Raw genomic sequence first — 20,000 nt, forward strand, 5'->3', positions numbered from 1 at the left:
CTACACCTCCTCAACTCTATGGGCAATTGAAAGAATAATCTCCCATAGCATAGTGAGAATAGGGGACACGGCAAGCAGGGGGGTCCAAGCGCCATGATCAGTCTGTGAGCTACTGGAACAACAATGCAACTCAGGCCGCTAAGGCACAGCTTCACGGCTCAGCTGCATACGTAGTGAGTCTCCTCATTCTACAAAAGCCTCGACGGGACCACACTCTGTGCTGGACGCGGGCCAGTCTCGCAGGGGCTCAAAGTGGGCTTTGGATGAAGATGTTTGGATGTTTCACTAAACCGGCCCCCCTTGCCCATACATTTTTTTTTTTTTTAAACCAATGGCCCGCTGTTAAGTGCACAGGGCAAAACATGACACATGAGAGAGAGGACACACGTGCCGATGGACGAGGCAAGGCAAGACCAGGGGCCAGGGGGTGAGTGGTGGGTCTGAAGCCCGTGGGAGGGAGGGAGGAAGACACACCACACCGACGGTCCATCTTTAAAAAAAAAAAAATAAAAAAAAAAATATGCCAGACACGCACATGGAGAGGTGAGGAACTGCCAATAAAAACAGATTCCTCTTTCAGGGAGAGTGCTGCATTTATAGATCACACACGGGACCACAGAGTAGGGCCATGGTCTCTGAGGGCAACAGGGGATAGAGTGTGTGTGTGTGTGTGTGTGTGTGTGTGTGTGTGTGTGTGTGTGAGTGAGGGTTTGCGTGTGTGTGTGTGTGTGTGTGTGTGTGTAGTCAGTATGCGTGTGCTTATGTGCATATGTTTGCAGATACCATGTGTCAAAAAGAGAGTGTTTTGTAGGGGGGGTTTTTTGGGAGGGGGCGGGGTGTAAAAGTGCTCATCAGGTTGAGGCAGGACACAAGAACCATGTCCTCAGCAAAGCAAAGTCATGGCTCACACAACACACACAGTCCCCAAGCAGCTGTCACCAAACATATAAATACACACATAAACACACTGCAAAAGTGGACCCATTCACCCTCCATCAACAACCCAGCTGAAACCGAACTGCTGCTGTATAGTAAATCGTAAATCCGGTTTTATAGGCCAAGCACTGCATACTTGCGTATACAAGGAATTTGGTCTCTGCATTTATCCCATTCGTGAATTAGTGAACACACAGAGCACACAGTGAAAACACAGTGAGGTGAAGCACACACTAACCCGGAGCAGTGAGCTGCCTTGCTACAGCGGAGCTCGGGGAGCAGTGAGGGGTTAGGTGCCTTGGTCAAGGGCACTTCAGCCGTGGATGTGGGTATGGGAGAGCAGTGCTCAACCGCTTCCCCCCGCCCACATTTTTCTTACTGGTCGGGGATCGAACCAGCAACCCTTCGGTTCCAAGCCCTAACCAGTAGGCTGCCCACGGCTGCACAACAGCCCACGGCTGTATTAGTCTTGCGTCAGCCACTAATGCTGTTACTGTAAGGTGTGCATAATCATTGAATCACCGTCCTGTGACATGAAGTTATTTGAGTCATTAAAAGTCACTAAACAAACATGACCTTTTCTCTTCATAATAAAAAAGCTAGAACACATTAACCCATCTTCAGGGGAGATACTGAAATCTTCTGAAGTGAAGTTTTCTTTGTATCATTTTCTGTGGGCTAATGTCTGCCTTCATAAACAGACAATCAGCTGGTGGGATAAAAAAAAGCGAGTTGTGGTCTCAAGCGCGCGCGCGCGCGTGTGCGTGTGCGTGTGCGTGTGCGTGTGCGTGTGCGTGTGCGTGTGCGTGTGCGTGTGTGTGTGTGTGTGTTTGCGCTTGTGTGTGTGAGCGTCTGTGCGTGGCCATGCTTTAGCAACAAAACTAACTTTTCCTGTTTGAGCATATGGGTAGCAGCAGCAGCAGCAGCAGCAGCAGCCGAAACTCCACGTAACAGCAGAGAAAGGACACAAGCACGCAACTGGATGAAAGGGTTTGCATGAACATGTCGTGCAGTTAGTCATCGCCAGAGACAAACAAGAGAGACTCATCATTGCAATGTTTCCTTCCTTCCTTCGCTCGCTCGCTCGATCGCTTGCTCCCTCCCACCTCACTCGCTCTCGGTGGACCACATGCGTGTCTCTACCTGTGCCGAGCTCAGCCAAAAAACTCCCGATAAATCTTTTAAAGCTTTTAGCATGGAGGGAAGCGGGCAGACGACGGAGGCACGTTATATTTATGCGAGGTCCCTCAATCTCATAAGGCTCTTGAATAATAACAATGAGACAAGCAGCATGCAACTTTGACAGAATAGTTCACTGTATGGAAAGAATAGGACAAAAGGAGGGGTGTGGGGGGGGGGGGGTGTAGAGCATGCAACTGAGGCCCAACCACTCAAACACAAAGAGCACTCCAAACGCAGTAGGCATTATCTATCTATCCACTGTATACGACTCATAAATGTATATGTTCACGACTTATTTGTATGTGTCTGAATTTCCTTCCCAAACATAGGTAAACTGATTAGGGTGTGGGTTTTAAATACAAACATGCTAAGATATTGCAGAATCTACACGTAAGTCCATATCATTTGTTAATAAGCTATCCTGTTGATGCTAAGCGCTCGCAGTAGGGTACGTAGGTTAGTAGTCTTGTGGCGCTGAATTTGACTTGGCACTGATGACTGTAGACTCTGGTACAACAGAGATCGGACGTCTGGTGAACTGAGAAGCAGTAGCTCGGTACATCTAATAGGAACCTTCTGGATAAATCTTTTCTTTGGCAACACGAGAAGGAGCATCAGAGAGTTCATTTATTATGTCTTGCTCATGGTCCTACTTATATGATCATGAGTTTTGTATTTGTAAATGGTCACTTGTGTGCGTGTTCGTGTGGGTCTATGCAACTTGTTTGCAGGAAGGAGTAAGACTGGTGTGTAAGGGAAGGACAGAGTGAACAGAGAGCAGAGTGTGTGTGTGTGTGCGCGAGAGAGTGAGAGCAGGAGCGTGACGTGCGAGAGCGACTAGGAGAGTGGCAGAGTTGTGAGGCACTGAGACTGTCAGCACTTTCAGCCACAGCAGGGGAGAGAAGTCATTTCCCTGCAGTGGCCAGATAAGACCCAGACACACACACACACACACACACACACACACACACACACACACACACACACACACACACACACACACACACACACACACACACACACACACACACACACACACACACACACACACACACACACACACACACACACACACACACACACACACACACACACACACACACACACACACACACACACACACCTTCAGTCACAAGATTACACCCACCATTTTCTCCTCATCCATCCCTTCCATCCTTTCACCCACCCTCTTTCTCCACTCTTCAAATCCCTCCTTCTTTCCCCCATCGTTCCACCTATCTCCCTCTTCCCTCCCTCCCTCCCTCCCTCTCCTCCTCTCCAGTGCTATTTTGGTTTGCTCTCTTCGACACGTCGGACACTTTTGCATAACGGCTCAGTCTCTCGCTCCCCTCTAAGTGCGGCCCACTCGGCCTCTGCGCCCCTCTCCCTCTCTATCAGTCCGGCTCCACACCCGGGGTCACTAATGGGCCCTGCTGCTACTCATTCACTTGAAAGAGTCTGCCCGAGTTCTCCTCTCTGGGGCCTGACTAGGCACAAAGTAGCTGATGGGTGGGTGTTGGGCGGGGAAGTAGGGGGGTTGGGAGTGATTGAACGTTCGTAATTTTTAACAGGTGCCGGAGCGAAAATGCTGGCAGAAACGTGCGATCGAGTGAAAGAATTCGCAGTGTTTTTTTGCTGCTCCCTTGTGATGGTTAATAGATGGGTTGTAAATGTTTCAAATGACAGGGCTGGGGGAAAATCATTAAATATCATAAGCGAGAATTAATTTTCCTCTTGGGAAAGGGAAGGGAAGTTATGCAGAAGAAAAGGGAGTAGTATTCAGGTTCTCTGGGCTTCCAATCACCAGAACCGTGTGATACTCTTTGTTCCGTGCTTTCAACGTAATGGAGTCAGACTATAGTTTTAGTGTGTGGCTGGATTAAGGTTCCTTCAGGATTCAAGGTGTGTTCTGTTTGATATGATACATCCTTATAAGTGGACACGGCATTAAGAAATGTTTTAAATATCTGTAATCCTATTTCAAATGATATGTCTAGGCTGAGTCCAGATGTTCGAGAACTTGACAAATGAACAAAACCACTTATTGGTGCTTTGATATCAGGAAAGTAGTATTAGCAATTCAAAAACAAAACATTATTAAACTCTACTTTAACTTGGAATGTGTCCAAAGGCTCCATTTGTATGTGGCTTCACCTTAACATGCTCAATATATTCTCAGTTAACCAGACCATGTGAGATCATTTTTACTACCATTGGGAAAGTGTGGGCCTAGACAAATGCACATGAAACCAGAAGTTTTTTACATAGGTGGTGCCCTTGCAATGACCTGTTCTACAACCACCACTACACCTCCAGCCCAAGACATGGAAATTGGGTTATGCTTCGCTCAGACACCTCTGTGAGACACATGGTAAGATCTGATTTCACCCCGACTATCCACACAGGAGGAGGGAGAAACAGGAGAGAGAACACACACACAGACAGGGAGAGAGTAATGAGATGAGAGAAGTGACACACTGGAAAGGAGAACTGAAATCGAGAGCAGTGCAGTAATAAGAGAGAGAGGGGGAGCTGGAAGAGTGAGGTCCATCAGTACAGGTGAGCCCTGTCTCCTGGTCCCTGGTCCACCCTCCCCACCATGCTCCACCTGTCATCACCAGCACCCCGATAGGGATCGGACACAGCCGATTTCACGCTCCAGCTCCAGTGCGACCGCTGAGGGACTCCACAACTGCTGTACGGATGGAATTTCCATTGTAGATGTAGATGAGGAGGTGAAAAAGAAGGATAAAAAAATGAGTATAACTGTAACGGTGAGATGTCGACTCATGCGTATCTAGCCTAGTGAGATATCGACTAATGCGCATCTAGTCTAGTAAGATGTCGACGCATGCTTATCTAGTGTAGTGAGATGTCGACTCATGCATATCTAGTCTAGTGAGAGGTTTTTTTGTCTGTGGTTGGCAATAGATTGGTCGTAACAAGATTGTAAGTATACAATTCGCAAAGTTTCATCCAGAGCATAAAAAAATTTAGCAACAGGTGTTTCAAAGTCCGTGATAACGGGGACTACGTCAGTGTTCGGAACAGAGTATTTATGTTCTTGAGCACCAAACCAACAAAGAACGTTACAAACTACACCCACAGTATACTACATCAACAAAGCTCTAGTTATTTAGCTTTGGATTTAGTCAGCCAATATAGTCGACTAAGGTACTACCTGAATCATGTCTACAAGTATTTTCATGCCTGTTGTTCTACTGTACAACTTTTCACCACATGAAATGCCATTTTTAATCCTTGTTCACAAACATGGAAGTCCCTTTTAGAAATAAAAACAGTTCCAACCCCTGATGCCCTGATGAAGATTAAAAGTTGAAACACGTAGGCATGTAGCCAGTATTTACTGAAGTTTTTTTAAAATTATTATTTGGTTACAATTTACATAAGAGTGACATGACACTGTCATGAACATGTCATAACATTATAAACAAGTCATAAATGTTTATGACATAACACTTCTATCACTCGCTTCTGTCAAGTGTCATTTGGTTTATGTCATGACAAGTTAGGGTTAGGGTTAGTGTTATGACAGTGTCATGTCACTCTTATGCTGAAACCTAAAGTAAAGTGTTACCTCTTATTTTTCATACAGGTGTGCCTCAATTCTCAATTTTCATGTATGACCTAGAGGTGCCTTTTGATGAGCACCCTGTAGTTTTACTGCAACAGACATTATTGACCAAGGGAAGCATTCTCCTTCCTTTTTCTTACATTTCCAGCCTCGTTTAAAATAATGCCATGTCTATCCAAAGCCACACTATCTGAGCCAAGAGGCTTCTGAGGACAGCCCGAGGGTCTGTGTAGCTGATGGGCCTGCTGAGATGTTTGGAGGAGAGCCCCAGAGCCTGCCTCTTGGAGGGGGCCTGGAAAAGCCTGACGCGTCAGTATTTATGAGCTTATCCTGAGGAAACGACTCGAGTGTGAACAAACTCGCCCAGATGCGTGAAAGAGCCTGGGGGCAAGAGCTGCCGCCCGAATCCTACACCACTCCCCAAACTTCCACAGCTGGGGGGGGGGGGGGGGGGGGGGGGGGGACACTCAAGCTGTGAGATGAGGGTCTTGGCTTCTCGTCGGGGGGAGGAGAAGTAGGCTACACCGTCCACATCGGGGGGAGGAGAAGTAGGCTACACCGTCCACATCGGGGGGAGGAGAAGTAGGCTACACCGTCCGCATCGTCTCCCCACTATGCCTCTGGCAGCAGCGTAAACTCAGCGGTGATTTACTGTGTCTGTTTTTGAGGTGGGGAGCCACAGCCTGATGGATTGGGAGGCAGTATGAAGACATGGGATCATGTGTGAGAGGCAAGGAGAGAGCATGAGGGGGGGGGGGGGACATACGGAGAGAGAGAGAGACACAGCAGGGTGTCAGCGGATATGTACAGTCACATCTACACATGCGGTCACACACATACACACACACACGGTTTAGTGACACCTTGTCACTAAACATGTTCAGATATTTTCTCTTAAAATAATTTCCAAGAATTGAGTCATAGATATGGATGTTTCACCTTGTCAAGATAATGAACATAAATGTCTTAAGGGGTTGGGGGGTTAATTCAATGAAAAACAAAAAAGTCTGGCCATGCATAATTCATTATGACATTATGGCTACATTCATGCATCCTATTCATTGATAAAATGCTATAAAAACATGAAGACCTAGACACTTGCATACACATATCAACTGTCTCATACACAGGAACACACACACACAGACACACAAAGTGATATCCAGTGAAGGATAAGAGCAGCTGTTGAGGGTTTTTGGCCACTTGATCCTCTGGACCAGCACGAGTTCAGAACTGACTTGGTAAGGTTTGCCTTCAGAGAGGTCATCACAAAGCTGTGTGTGTGTGTGTGTGTGCGTGTGTGCGTGTGTGTGTGCGTGTGTGTGTGTGCGTGTGTGCGTGTGTGCGTGTGTGCTTGTACTATATTTATGTAATGCTACTGGGTTAACATAGTTAAGAACAGTTGTGCTTGGATAAGATCTTCGCTGGCCTCTTCCGAGGATGTAACCAAACCCCAGACAACCAAAGCCACAACCCAGCCCTCCAACAAGCCTCCTGCACCCTGGCCGAGCTGAATATGTGCGAACTCTCTCGTGATGGCCCTGAAAGATGAGTGGGCACAGAAGAAAGAGACTCAGGGTGTGTGTGTGTGTGTGTGTGTGTGTGTATGTGTGTGTGTGTGTGTGTGTGTGTCCGGCAGTGACTCCCCGGTTAGGTTTCATGCTGGGGGAACTGAGCAGGAAGAGAAGATTAACAGGGGAAGCACACCAAAGCAAAGCACTTTATGAATGAGCGCTGGGAACGGGCCGATTTCTTTCACCTCCTCGACCATTAGAGCTTGCAGGACCTATAAATAAAACACGGACGCTATGACTGTGCTCTCAGGAAGAACCGTATGACTATTTATGACCACAGATAGATGCAGGTTAATCTGGATCCATTTTACTGTCTCAGATGAGAAGACAGGCTTGATTCCAAGTAAGTGAGAGTGTCTGTATTGCTAAGGGCTTTGATGTGTATTGAGGAGATTCAAAATGAGATGGTATTGTAATGTTGTAGTGTTCCAGAACTGAGGTCATCAGACAGTCGGGAAGACTTCAGGAGTGAAGACGCATTACCTAGCAACCACAAAGAGGCAAGGTAGTGATGGAATGCCGGTGGAATGAAGGTTCTGAGACCAAGCATGCAATCTATGCCCCCAAAAGGGCCAAAGCTCTTAAACCACGCGCCCCAAGAAGTCTTGCTGAGGTCCATCAAAGGACCCAATCAGTGCTGTCTGACGTTCTTCAAGAGCAAAGCCTGTCCTTCCCAATTACTCTTCAGTCCAGGTCCAAGATGGAGGTCAGTCAACAGATTGCTTCTGTCTGTCCATATTTTCTGCTCTTGAGAAAATGAATGGTGGTTCAAGTAGATGTGAGCTACTTACATTCCTCACTGCTTCTAAGCACAATCCTGTGGATCATTTACACTATGCTGAGTAAGGCCAGCCTCTGATTTTACAAGAACGAGATTTTTTTTTCCCCTGGCTCTTTTGAGTCTCATGGCTTCTTTCTAGTGGCAAAGGCTGATCTCATCTTGTGCGGTTGTCTCTGAGGCAACCGCCAGCCTGGGTCCAATCCTCCCAAATCCCACTTATTGGATGAGTGTGTATGTAAAGGATTGTTTTATTCAGCGTTCACCATTCACCAGATTTACAGCCGATTATGAGAAAACGAGACAACGGGGGGCAGAACAAACCAAACCTGCTGGGCTCCCTGGTGACTCTCCCCAACACCTGTCAAACGGGGGGGGGGGGGGGTGGGTTGCTCGGTGCAGAAGGGTGCTCGTTGACCTGGAACTGTCTGGGGGGTGAGAAGGGGGAGGAGTGGGGCAGTTGAGAGAGAGGAAGCACAGTCTTCACCATCCCCACCTACCCCACAAGGGCTGCCTGTTATTGTTAGCTGCTGAGGAATGCTGGTTAAATATTTAGTCTGAGCGAACAAGCAGTAATAAATTGCTGTACAATCTGCTCATGCGGGCTGCTGCAGTGGGCTGGGGAGGGGGTGCTGGTGCTGGGACTGAAGGGAGCGCAGCTGGGGTGGTAGAGGATAGAATAAAACAGGGATGCCACCACAATACGTTCACCAAATAAATGATGTACTTGCATTTCTATCTCTTGCTTATTGCACACTAGGCGACGCTCCCATCTGGTCTCTGGACTGGTCTCTGGACACCGGCTGTTGTGTGTGTGTGTGTGTGTGTGTGTGTGTGTGTGTGTGTGTGTGTGTGTACTTCACTTTGGTGAACGCCTGCCATCAACAGGTGCTGCTGGAGAGCTCTCGTCCTCCATGCATCTTCGTCCACCCTTTTTTAAACAATGCTAGATTGCACCCCAAGAAGCAAAGGCTTTCACATGCTCTAGCAAAATCCTGGAGGATTGCTCTTCAACCAGGGCCTGGACAAAAAAGCCTCTGCAAAGCACCCCAAGTGCTGCGTTTAAACTTGTGACCCCCTTTCGTAGCTCCTCAGCCCATATAGTGCTGGAAGACAGCCATCGGCGGAGGTATGTGGGACACCTGGGGACAGTGGCGGGGATCTTAACGGAGATAAGTTACGGCCTGGTCTTCCAGCCCGTAGAGTCTGCACAGTGTTAGAGCTCAGCCTTTGAGGCTGCGCTTAAATAAATACGCCCGCGAGGAAGGAGCGCCTGTCCAGAGAGGTAAGGGTCCACCAGGAGTGACTTACATCATTTTTAAGTACTTGTGCCTCTTGTGCCAATCTGAAACAGGACGTGCCTCAGAGCACCACTGTTGAACCAGACCTGCCGGATATGAGGAATGGGAGTAGTTTAGATCTCTGATCTGACTCTTATGAGATCAGTCAGAAACATCCCAGGAGAATTCAGACATGGCAGAGAAAACAACAAATGAAGGAGGAGAAGGAAAATAAGTGATGGGTAGAAAGAGAGGGAGGGAGAGACAGACAGAGAGAGAGAGAGAGAGAGATACCATATGCTCTGCATTAACTCCTCTCATTCCTGCTACCAATTAAAGTCCCCGTCCGAGTTGAGGGCTTCTCTTAATGACAATAATCCCTCCTGACATGCGGATTAATGTTGTACTGATTCTCATGCAGGTTTACATGCCAGTCCGATGAATGTGTGGGTCTGCATCAAGAGTGCTAGTTTTGACAGAAAGATGATTTGCACACGGACGCCTGTGCAGGCATAGCATAACTCAAGCTAGCACAAGACAGAAGGACTTGACAAGAGGAGGGGGCGGCGTGAAACTGACTCACAGACTCCAAACACCTCGGGAAAGTGCTGAGAATGGACGCTAATGACGTAGAAAATGAATTCAGCATGATGGGCATCAGTCAGGACACCTACTCGGGGGGGGGGGGGGGCCTGGGAAAATTTGTCCGGGAGACTTTTCCCTCCACCTACCCTGCAGCAGAGCTCCCGAGTCGTTCCCATCCTGTGAGGTGCGGAGTGTGAGCAGAATAAAGGAGAGAGGGGGGTTAGCGTAAGGCCAGCGGGTGACAGCTGGGGCTGAGGAATGGAGTGTGCCAAAGCCGCTCCGCCGCTGCCCCCCCCCCCAACCCCCCCCGAGCTCTCCATCGAAACGAGTCACCTGGCAATTTCCTGCTGGTGCTCAGACAAAGAGCAGAGGCCAGGCACAGAGGAGAAGAGCTGAGAGAGAGAGAGAGAGAGAGAGAGAGAGAGAGAAAGAGAAAGAAAAAAGAAAGAAAGAAAGAAAGAAAGAGAGTGAGAGAGAGAGAAAGAGAGAAAGAAAGAGGAGAGATTCCGGAGAGCTGCTGGGAGAACACAGACATTTCTCTCCAGTGAGGTTCTCCTGAGTTCTACAGCAAGCTGGAAAACAATGCTGATGTACGCTTCTTTTTTTTTTGCAAAGGCGGCAAAGAAATGGGGTTTGCAGACACCCAAGAGATGAAGAGTGCTGTCCAGCTTAGCAGGAAACTGGAACACACCAAGGTTTTTCTTGAGTGCTGCTGTAAACACAGAAACAGATCTCAAGAGAACTCAGAAGATGACACGGCCCAGGAGAGTTCTTCAGGTTGTAAACATGATGCCTTCACATGCACTGCAATAACCCTTTGTTATTATAGCAGAGCTACCACACCTCTCCACACATTGATTTGAACCGCTCTGAATCATAGTCAAAGAGTTTCCCAGACGTCTTGCATGCAATGCTTAGAGCCCACCTGGTTTACATGAAAAAGAAAGTGAGGTAGAGTGACAGCAGTAATTCAGAGCATTACAGTTATCTGAGGTATGTGTGTGAGAATAGAGCATAGTTCCTGCCCACAGTCACTGTACAAACAACAAAACAAAAACAACATACTCCACCATTACCCATCTCTCCTACAGCATCAACATTTGCTGAGCCTCTGTGATATTCCCTTCCTCTTCACAGTAATACAATTCTACCACACACATACAAACAATTCCTCACTTCAGTGGAGGACCAACTTCAGGCGCCAACAAACACAACCTTATTCAAACACTAAATCAGGAGAAAGGAACGTTGCCTTTGATTACTTAATTGCTTAGACGAACTAATAATGGAAAAAGTAGAAAGGAAAGATAATTAGGCTTTCCATTTAGCTTGGTCTAGCCACTCAATCACTACTAGACACGGCATTGTTACATCATAAGCGGTTCCTTACGGTTGGTCAAGACACCCGCACTATGCCTCCTGTAAGCCATGAAAACAGACACTAGACACAAGCTTTTCATCTTCATCTTCATCTTCATCGTCAGTACCAGGAATAGGTCAACCTGTGACCATCTTGAAATGTTTCCAAACAGACTAGAAACCAGATGAGCAAAGATGTTCATTCTGATCATATCTATGTTCAGTACTTTATCAGATACTGTACTTCACAAACATAGCAAGTTAACAATGCGGTAATAGGATATGCTTTATCTGATTATAAAGCAGTCTGCTAAGGTTGCCATATTTGGCAACCTAGGTGGACAGACCGCAATAACAGCCTTGTTGATAGTATTGCATTAGCATGTCTAATGGTCCGTGAATTAATTTTACTACTCTGAATGTAAGCCAGCTCACCAACAGCATCAAAGAGACTTCCCGATCCTGCACTTTTCCATTTAAAAGACTTAATACTCAAGATGCGTGTTACTTCCTGTCTTTCTTTGAAAATCCTTAAGCGGCCCTCCACCCAACAGATATATAATATATTGACTATTACAGAGTTTCCCACAGAATTAAATTATATTTGTGGTGGTAGGTTTGAAGCAACAGTTTTTAACAAATTAGCGCAACATGGTTATAATGCAGATTTAAGCACAATTTAGCCAGTCGACTTTTATGCCAACAATTGCAGGATTGTTGATGTTTTCTTTAAAAGTGCACGTAGGTTTGTTGAGACACAAGGATAGGCTGTGCAAAGGTGCACATAGCTCCACAATTAATGATTTCCATCCCATTTAAATAGTACAACATGGAAAGTGATTGTGTGGTGGTCAATGTTGATATTGTGGTGGGCCACCACAAATAAGTCAATGTATGGGAAACTCTGTATTAGTTTTAGCATCTTTATAGTAATGCCCATTGGTGTCAGAATTCACAATCCCCTTTCCCACACGGTCCACTCTTCTCTTCTCCAGACATCTTCATTGCTCATTGTTGTTTTAGTGACATAGTTGTGGGAATTGGAGGATTAGGGTGGCAAGGTTCAGGCAAATACACAGAAAATTCCAGAAGTTCCTACATCTGTGACACCAACAATGTCAAACTGAAAGAAAACTCACAGAAGTCAATCAGTGTTCTTGTTACTTGCACCGTCAGTGCAACGACAGAACCTTGTTCAACATGGACATTCTCTGAGGTGAGTCAGTGCCCTCTGTGATCCAACCCTTGAACTCTGACCTCTGACCTGCTCCACACCCAAAACTTTATTTACATCTCAGTTGTAAACACCCTTTTCCCATCTTCGGCACAGCCCGGACCTGGTTAGTGTCAGTGACCTCTTGAACTTTGACCTGCCTTGGTTGGTCAATCTGTGTTTCTACAAGTCGTGCTTGACCCAATCCACACTCAACACAACTCTCCCAAATACAGTAGTGCTTCATTATAACCACTGGGTCATCATTGGTCCCATTGGTCTAATGCTTGGGCTTGAGTGCTTTTGACTTTAAAAGTGTGTGTGCAGGTATTCTCTTATTTCCTCCAGTCACTTTGGCCTACACATGACCTGACCTGACCGGTCCTCATACATGCATAGGTGTATTCTTCTTCTCTGCTGCCCCAAGTTCCCATGCCTTCAGAAAAACCTAAAAATCAATCCCAGTTTGGCAATTACAACTTAGTCACCTTGCACTTTCTCATTGGTGACACTTAAGTGGTGATCTGGATTATCCTGGTTGCCTGAATAGGCCACTGATCTCAGAGAATACATCAATGACATAATAAACTAGTACAGAGGGATAGAGAAGAAGTGGAATGGCTGCCACAAGCCTAAAAAATAATACACTTAGTTGCTTGGTCTCACATACTATATCTGGTCAGTGTACAAGACAAGCCAAGACAGTTTTGACTTTTATGTATGGGGTCAGAGTAACAATGCCATAGATGTTTATACCAATGTGTGTCTGTGTGTGTGTGTGTGTGTGTGTGTGTGTGTGTGTGTGTGTGTGTGTGTGTGTGTGTGTGTGTGTGTAGCGTTGAGTTTAAGTTAGTTATACTTTCCTGTAGGAAATTGGGCATTTTAACCCATCTGGGCATAGTGTGCCCTTCGTGCCCTTGTACCATACCCGGCCACCTTTCGGTCACAAGTCTGATTCCCTAAGCAGTACGCCATGAATGCCCCCCATGGCATGTGTCTGTGCTGTAACATAAATTGCCTCTTGACAACACTACATTTTTCTAAATCTAAGTCTAAAGAGCCATTCACACCAATGATAACTTTAACGAAAAAGTATTGTTGTAATAATATGAATGACAACGTCAACACATGAACAACATGACATAACGTGGGGATCACTTTAAGTGTGATTTTGAGAGCGATAAAGCTAAACGCGCATCTCGTCTGTGATTGGCTGGAACAGTTTGTTATGTTTTTATTGTCCAGGCTGGACCAGGCTGTTTTTGTTGCCGTGGGCTGTCCACAGAGACCGCGTTTTTTTTACACTGTATTCAGGGCACAGGCAGCTAGCAGATGGTGAGGTGATGTTTGCTGTATGTGTCAAAACAAATTTAGAAACCGCGTAACATCGCTTAGAGCACCTTTAAGTCTGATTCAGATGGCGCTAACTGAGACAGGAGGGAAACCACCTGACTGATAGGGTACTTACGCTTAAGTTGCGGTCCCAGATCTGGATGCTGCCATCTTGGCAGCCTGCCGCAATGAGCTTCCCATCCCTGCTGTAGGTGCAGCAAGTCGGGGTAACACGTTTGCCCTGCTGGGTGCGAGGCTTGAACACACCCTTGTGTTTCTTCTCCGAGTTCACGTCCCATGTGCGCACCGTACTGTAGGACAGAGAGAGAGCGGAGGAAGAAGAAAGAGTTGATTAAGTGAGCGAGAGATACAGCAGACGACAGAATGCTGTCGACCAACTGCTATAAGGAGAGAAAGTGGAGGACCGAGACTTAGACAAACAGCAACAACTGCTTCACGTTACTGGAAAGCCTTGCCCATCTCTTTCTCAATTCTCTCTTACACACACACACACACACAGACACACACAGACACACACAGACACACACAGACACACACGCGCACACACCCAACTGATTAAAGAAGCACTATGCAGGTCGGGTTATTCCTTCGCTGTTTCTGGGTTTTTGCCGGATTTGGGCTCGCATTTTTCACTACACAGCTCCCCCTGCAGCTTCGGTAGCAAGTGACTGCTATGCCAATCCCCCACTAGCTAGCGAGCTAGCCATCAAGAAACCAAGCTAAACACATACAGGGCTCACAATAAAACGGTCGAGCAAACACATTGTTCAAGAGACTATCAAACAACATTACAAAGACGAAGTTCACCCAAGGGTAGGCTAATTTCAACAGCAACAAAGCCAAATCGGCGTCCATTTTGCAGTCTTCTTCGAAACTACAATCTGACTACATTTTCGAGGAGCGATTGGATACTTCTGCTGAGTCACATCCGGATTTACCTGGACCGGGTCCAGAAAGTTGCATATTCGTTTTCTCCGCGGAGAAGCGATAGGGGGAGACGAAGCACCCACCAAACGACCCAGGAAAGTGTTGTAGAACCATCAGAACGACTCTCAACCTGCGTAATTAAGGTAAATTTGGCTAAAATTGTTGCATAGTGCTTCTTTAAACCAGACCACCCCCACACACCATCTACAACACATCCAACACTGGGTACATTAGTCACCTCTCACCGTTAAACAAACGACCAACCCAAAGCCCTCACAACAACATGGTGACACAGAGCAAGAACCGAGCAGCCCAGACAGAGTGGAAAAAATGCAACGAGAATAATGGCTTGGGACTTCTGCGAAAGGAAAAGCAGACACCCGCTGGAAATGAAGTGGAGGATCAGGATGCTATGCGGGGATGCTGATCCCTCCCAATGCCTTTTGCCTAAACACTAGACACGGTGGTGCCGCATCTAGGGGATTGAAGAAGCACGAAAGGCACTGAACGTTAAATAGTGCTTAAGTATGTCCTGACCCAGGAGGACTTATAAACAGAGAGAACAGTAGATCAGAATGACAGGCGCATTGTGGGGTTCCGTGAAATTCCCATTTTCTTCTCAACATCTGCTCAACACATTACAGCTGCCGGGTGGACATGGCGAATGTGCGCACACACACACACACACACACACACACACACAAAAAAAACTCACAGGGACCCACACCTACCATAACTCTAACATCACACAGACGTATGTACTGTGTGTATGTCAACAGAGTGCTCCCTCTTAAACACATATTCCACTGCACACTTCACGTTTTCTCACAGTCCTTCCTATACAGTCGGCTAGGCCTACAGGGAGATAAAAGGGCACACACACATTTACACTGATATTCAGCTTCAAAACTATATTTCCGGTCAGAGATAAATTAGAGGAGAAAGCAGTAAGAAAAGTTCGGCTGAACCCCGTTTGGTCTAATCCAGAACCTCCGAGTCCAACGTGAAGCAGGAACAGACCCGCAGTAGATACAGGACACAGAAAGGTGACTGGCAGGACACAGCACTAAATCAGAGGCAGAGAGCATGATGGGAAATAGAAGGGTCGAGAGGTCGCTGCCGCTGCCGCCGCCACCTCTGTAGCAAACAACAGCCTGCTCCTCAGTGCATTCAAGAGCAATGTGCCTCAGCCAGGAAAATGTGAAGTAGTGAGAAGAGTTGAAGAAAAGAGAGGAAGAGAGAGACAGGAGGAGGGAGGGAGGGGGGGGGCACTCTGGGTCACTGAGGAATAAAGATTGACCACTCAACGGCCAGACTGAGCGGTCCTCACAAACACATGTCCATGCACGCATTCTCCAACTCACTGTGTCACACAGACACACACACACATCCAAACACAACAAATACTCTGCAAATACTCTCACAACGCATTTCCCTCTCCATTCTACCTCCGTCTAAACAGCAGGCCCATGAAAGGGTTCCCACGCTCTGCTGGGAATTCTGGGTAAAGACAGACAGTAGTGAGGTCAAGTACACGTTGGACTCGGGGAAGAATAACGAGGAGACCGCAGGCAAATGGTGAATAGAAGAAGTAAGGAAGGAAACAGCAGTCAAGAGAAGACAAAAAAAGAAGAGTGGAGAAATGAAGAGAGATGTGGTGAGGAGAAGAGGTGCTCTCCCACCACATCCCAGCCCTCGCAGTGGCTGCTTTTACCAGCCTGACCTTTGGGGTCACAGACGTCCAGCCAAGAGTGTAAACACACACGTGTCTCTGACAACACACCCCACCACACACACACCCAGTGTGTTTAGACAGCCAGGCAACACACACACACACGCACGCACGCACACACGCACACACACACACACACACACACACGGATGCTAGGATAACGGACACCAGCCTTCGCCCCCTCTCAGCCTGCCTATGCCTGGAGTGGTTTTCATCACACAGCAGGTCTCAGACTCAGGAAGTCCTCCATCATGATTGAGCATGGCCATGATGGAGAAGGTGGAAGCGTCAGCCGTGCCATGCAGACATGTTGAGTGATGGCAATGCTGGCGGGGCTTCTGGGCCTTGCTTAGAGGGCCATCAGGGCTCAGCGGCTGGTGAGGGATGAGGCCACCTGTTCTATGTCAGATGTCCATCTCTAGTCCACATGGCAGGTGGGGGCATTGTGAAAACCAAATGGCTTGCAACTCTCCTCCGAACAACAACAAAAAAAAAAAAAACACAAACAAACATGGGGACCAGAGAGAGTCACAGAATATTGAGCATCTCACAGCGGTCACTCTGTAGGTAGTCACTCATTTTGCTGGATTTAGAATGGAATTTAATTTTATTTTATTTTATTTTCAACCATGGATGTGTCGCTGGTAAAGCCGATGATATATGGGACTGCCTGTATGTTTGACAGCATCACTCTACATCACTCTGGCCAACTGGACTGAGAACTGTTAAATGACACGTGTTTTTTTTTTCCATCCTATGTTGTCACTCCACACACACAGACATCCACACACAGAGAGCCACAAACACACACAGAGCCACACACACACAGAGAGCCACACACACACAGAGAGCCACAAACACACACAGAGCCACACACACAGAGAGCCACAAACACACACAGAGCCACACACACAGACAGCCACACACATCCCCACACCCACACACCCACACACACACACACACACACACACACACACACAGGGGACGCGGGGTGAGAAGAGACACAGGCCATACAGCCGCAGCAGAGCACAGCCAGTTTATGAGCTGACGTGACCACTCACACATAAACCCACCAGCTCAGCCTGCTGATCTCTCACTCTCTCACACACACACACACACACACACACGGTCCATGTGCCAAATTAATACACATGCATGCACGGTACTATATTCACAAAATACAAACACACACAAACGCACGCACGCGCACACGCACACGCACACACGCGCATGTATGCACGCCCCACCCGTCAGATGCTATCAGCCTCTGATCCCGGGCAGACGACTGTGGCTAGAACAGCCTCAGATGGAGGGATGATAAGGGGGAGAAATGAAAGAGTGTCTGATCAAAGCACGCCTGCGGTAGGGCCACATTAGGGACCACATTGGCTGTCACCGCTGGTGGTTGTAGATGTGTGTGTGTGTGTGTGTGTGTGTGTGTGGGGGGGGGGGGGTCTTTTATTGTTCCTGGAGCTATGAAAGGGAAGGGAACAGGAGAAAGTGGCAGGGGGACAAATCATGTTCCCTCCCAGAATGGCAGAGGCGAGTAGGGGGAGCAGCTGCCTACTACCGTGGGCCTCTGAGACCCTTCCAGCAGCACGACCACAGCACTGAGTAGGAGCCAAACAGCTCCTTCCTGAGCTGATTAAGGACTACAATTTATTCATTTTAGCCTGAACTGGGAAAGCCCTGGTAAGGATTGCCGTGCTGGGTGTCCAATTAAACTCTCTCACACACACACACACACACACACACACACACACACACACACACACACACACACAAAACACAACACACATGTTTCCTGCCTGTTCATGGTCCCAGAGTCTTTAGGCAAGAAAACATGGTGCTGAAGGGTAAGCGTATCTTGAACATGCAAGAGTTGACACACCAAACGCTACGCTCCCTGACAAGAGGACATGGAACACTTCACCTACAAAGCCGACTACAGTTTCTGACTCGCTGGACTGTAGGTGAACCCCAACTGATTGCCCAGACTTGTTCCGCTGGGCCAAGAGATTTGGAACTCACACCCCGTTTCCATGGGGACGGTGCTCTTCACCCCCCAAAAAAGTGCACTCAGAACCCCTGAAAAAGACCAAATTAGGTGATCCCAAGCCTTGGAGTAATCCCCCGGAGAGTTGGGTTACATCTAGGAAAAATGGTAAATGTGTTTTGCAAGACAAGCGAGGAATGAGAGAAATTCAATTTTTAAAAAAAGTTTGCATTGAGCCACAAGGTTGAGGTGTCGTCTTACAGCCAGTGAGACACAACATAGCGTACTCACAATGGCAAAAATAACAAAAACACGCTTTGTCCTCCTTGCACGAATCCAGAGTTCAAGAGTTCCAATTCCACGTGCTTCATGGCTATATTTAAAACCAGGAACGGTGCCCAAATACATGTAAATCAAAGAAATGCACTGCTCTGTCCACACCAGGGGCCTTTTTTTTACCTTTAAGAATGTCCATCACCTTCAGACTTCATGCTCTTATACTAATGGAGGCTTTTGTACGAATCCATTCCAAAGCCGTCCAGGCATCTTGCACTGTGGCGAGTGTGAGAGTGCATAAAGCTGTTTAGTTAGCGAGCCCATTTGCCACAAGCTCGGAGTTATCCGCTGAAGGGTGTCTGGATCGTTGCCACCGAGACTGGAAGTCATCCACCGTCAGTCTGATCCCTCGGCTCTGGAGAAGAGGAGCGGAGCGGCGTGGCACTCAAGGCCGACGCCTACTGGTGACACGTGACATGCATCAAAAGATCATCCATATAAATTCATTTTAATGGAGCGCAGCCCCGGTCCATCAAGCCCTTTCAAACGTGGTTTTCATTGAAACGTTTCATGCTGTTAAACAGACATCATAGTGATTTGTACAAATTATTCCATACTGTTTTTCCATAAATACTGTACATAAACAACCAGCTCCTGGTGCTGAACATGCAGACATTTGAATGTGACTTCCCACAAAACTATGACTCACTGACTGTAAAAGCTGTGAGGTAGATCTGCCATTTTATCTTGGTGACTGGCATTTCTTTCAGCCACAACTATTTGGAACGGTCACATACACAGACACACACACACACAAATAAATCAAAACACACACACACACACACACACACACACACACACACAGGCTCCTCTCAGCGGTCCTGTCACCGTGTTGACAGATATATTGATCATGTCGCCTCAGAAACCACAGGGCTCCACAGGGCTCCCAATGGTCATGGATTTCATGGCCCATCTGTTCTAGGAGACGGGGCCTGCTACAACAGGTGGCAAACCTGCGGTAGTGACCTGAGCCAGAGTGCCAAAGTGGACCGGCAGCTCAAACAGGACACGTGCACCGCAACTCCAGCACTGACCTCATAACACATCAAACTTCAGAGGTGTGCTGGGCGGCAAAGCCCGCAGAGGTTGATCAATGGCCTTCAGGGCCACGACCCTTGGTCGACTGTACTGGTCAACCAAAACACACCAAGCTG

The 20,000-nt window shown here is 47.4% G+C and overlaps 1 protein-coding gene across 1 annotated transcript in view; it reads right to left on the minus strand.

Moving 5' to 3' along the window:
* Positions 1–20,000, minus strand: part of wdr70 (WD repeat domain 70) — a 60,118-nt gene that overhangs the window by 23,799 nt on the left and 16,319 nt on the right. Inside the window, exon 10 of the mRNA XM_076303141.1 lies at positions 13,971–14,145. Coding sequence (XP_076159256.1) covers positions 13,971–14,145 — 175 coding nt within the window. The remainder of the gene's footprint in view (positions 1–13,970; positions 14,146–20,000) is intronic.

The sequence above is a fragment of the Alosa pseudoharengus genome, unplaced genomic scaffold (genome assembly GCF_046254945.1).
Source record: "Alosa pseudoharengus isolate Yale_2024_CS ecotype anadromous, Long Island Sound unplaced genomic scaffold, YU_APseudo_1.1 YU_APseudo_1.1_scf_24, whole genome shotgun sequence".
Lineage (NCBI taxonomy): Eukaryota > Metazoa > Chordata > Actinopteri > Clupeiformes > Clupeidae > Alosa > Alosa pseudoharengus.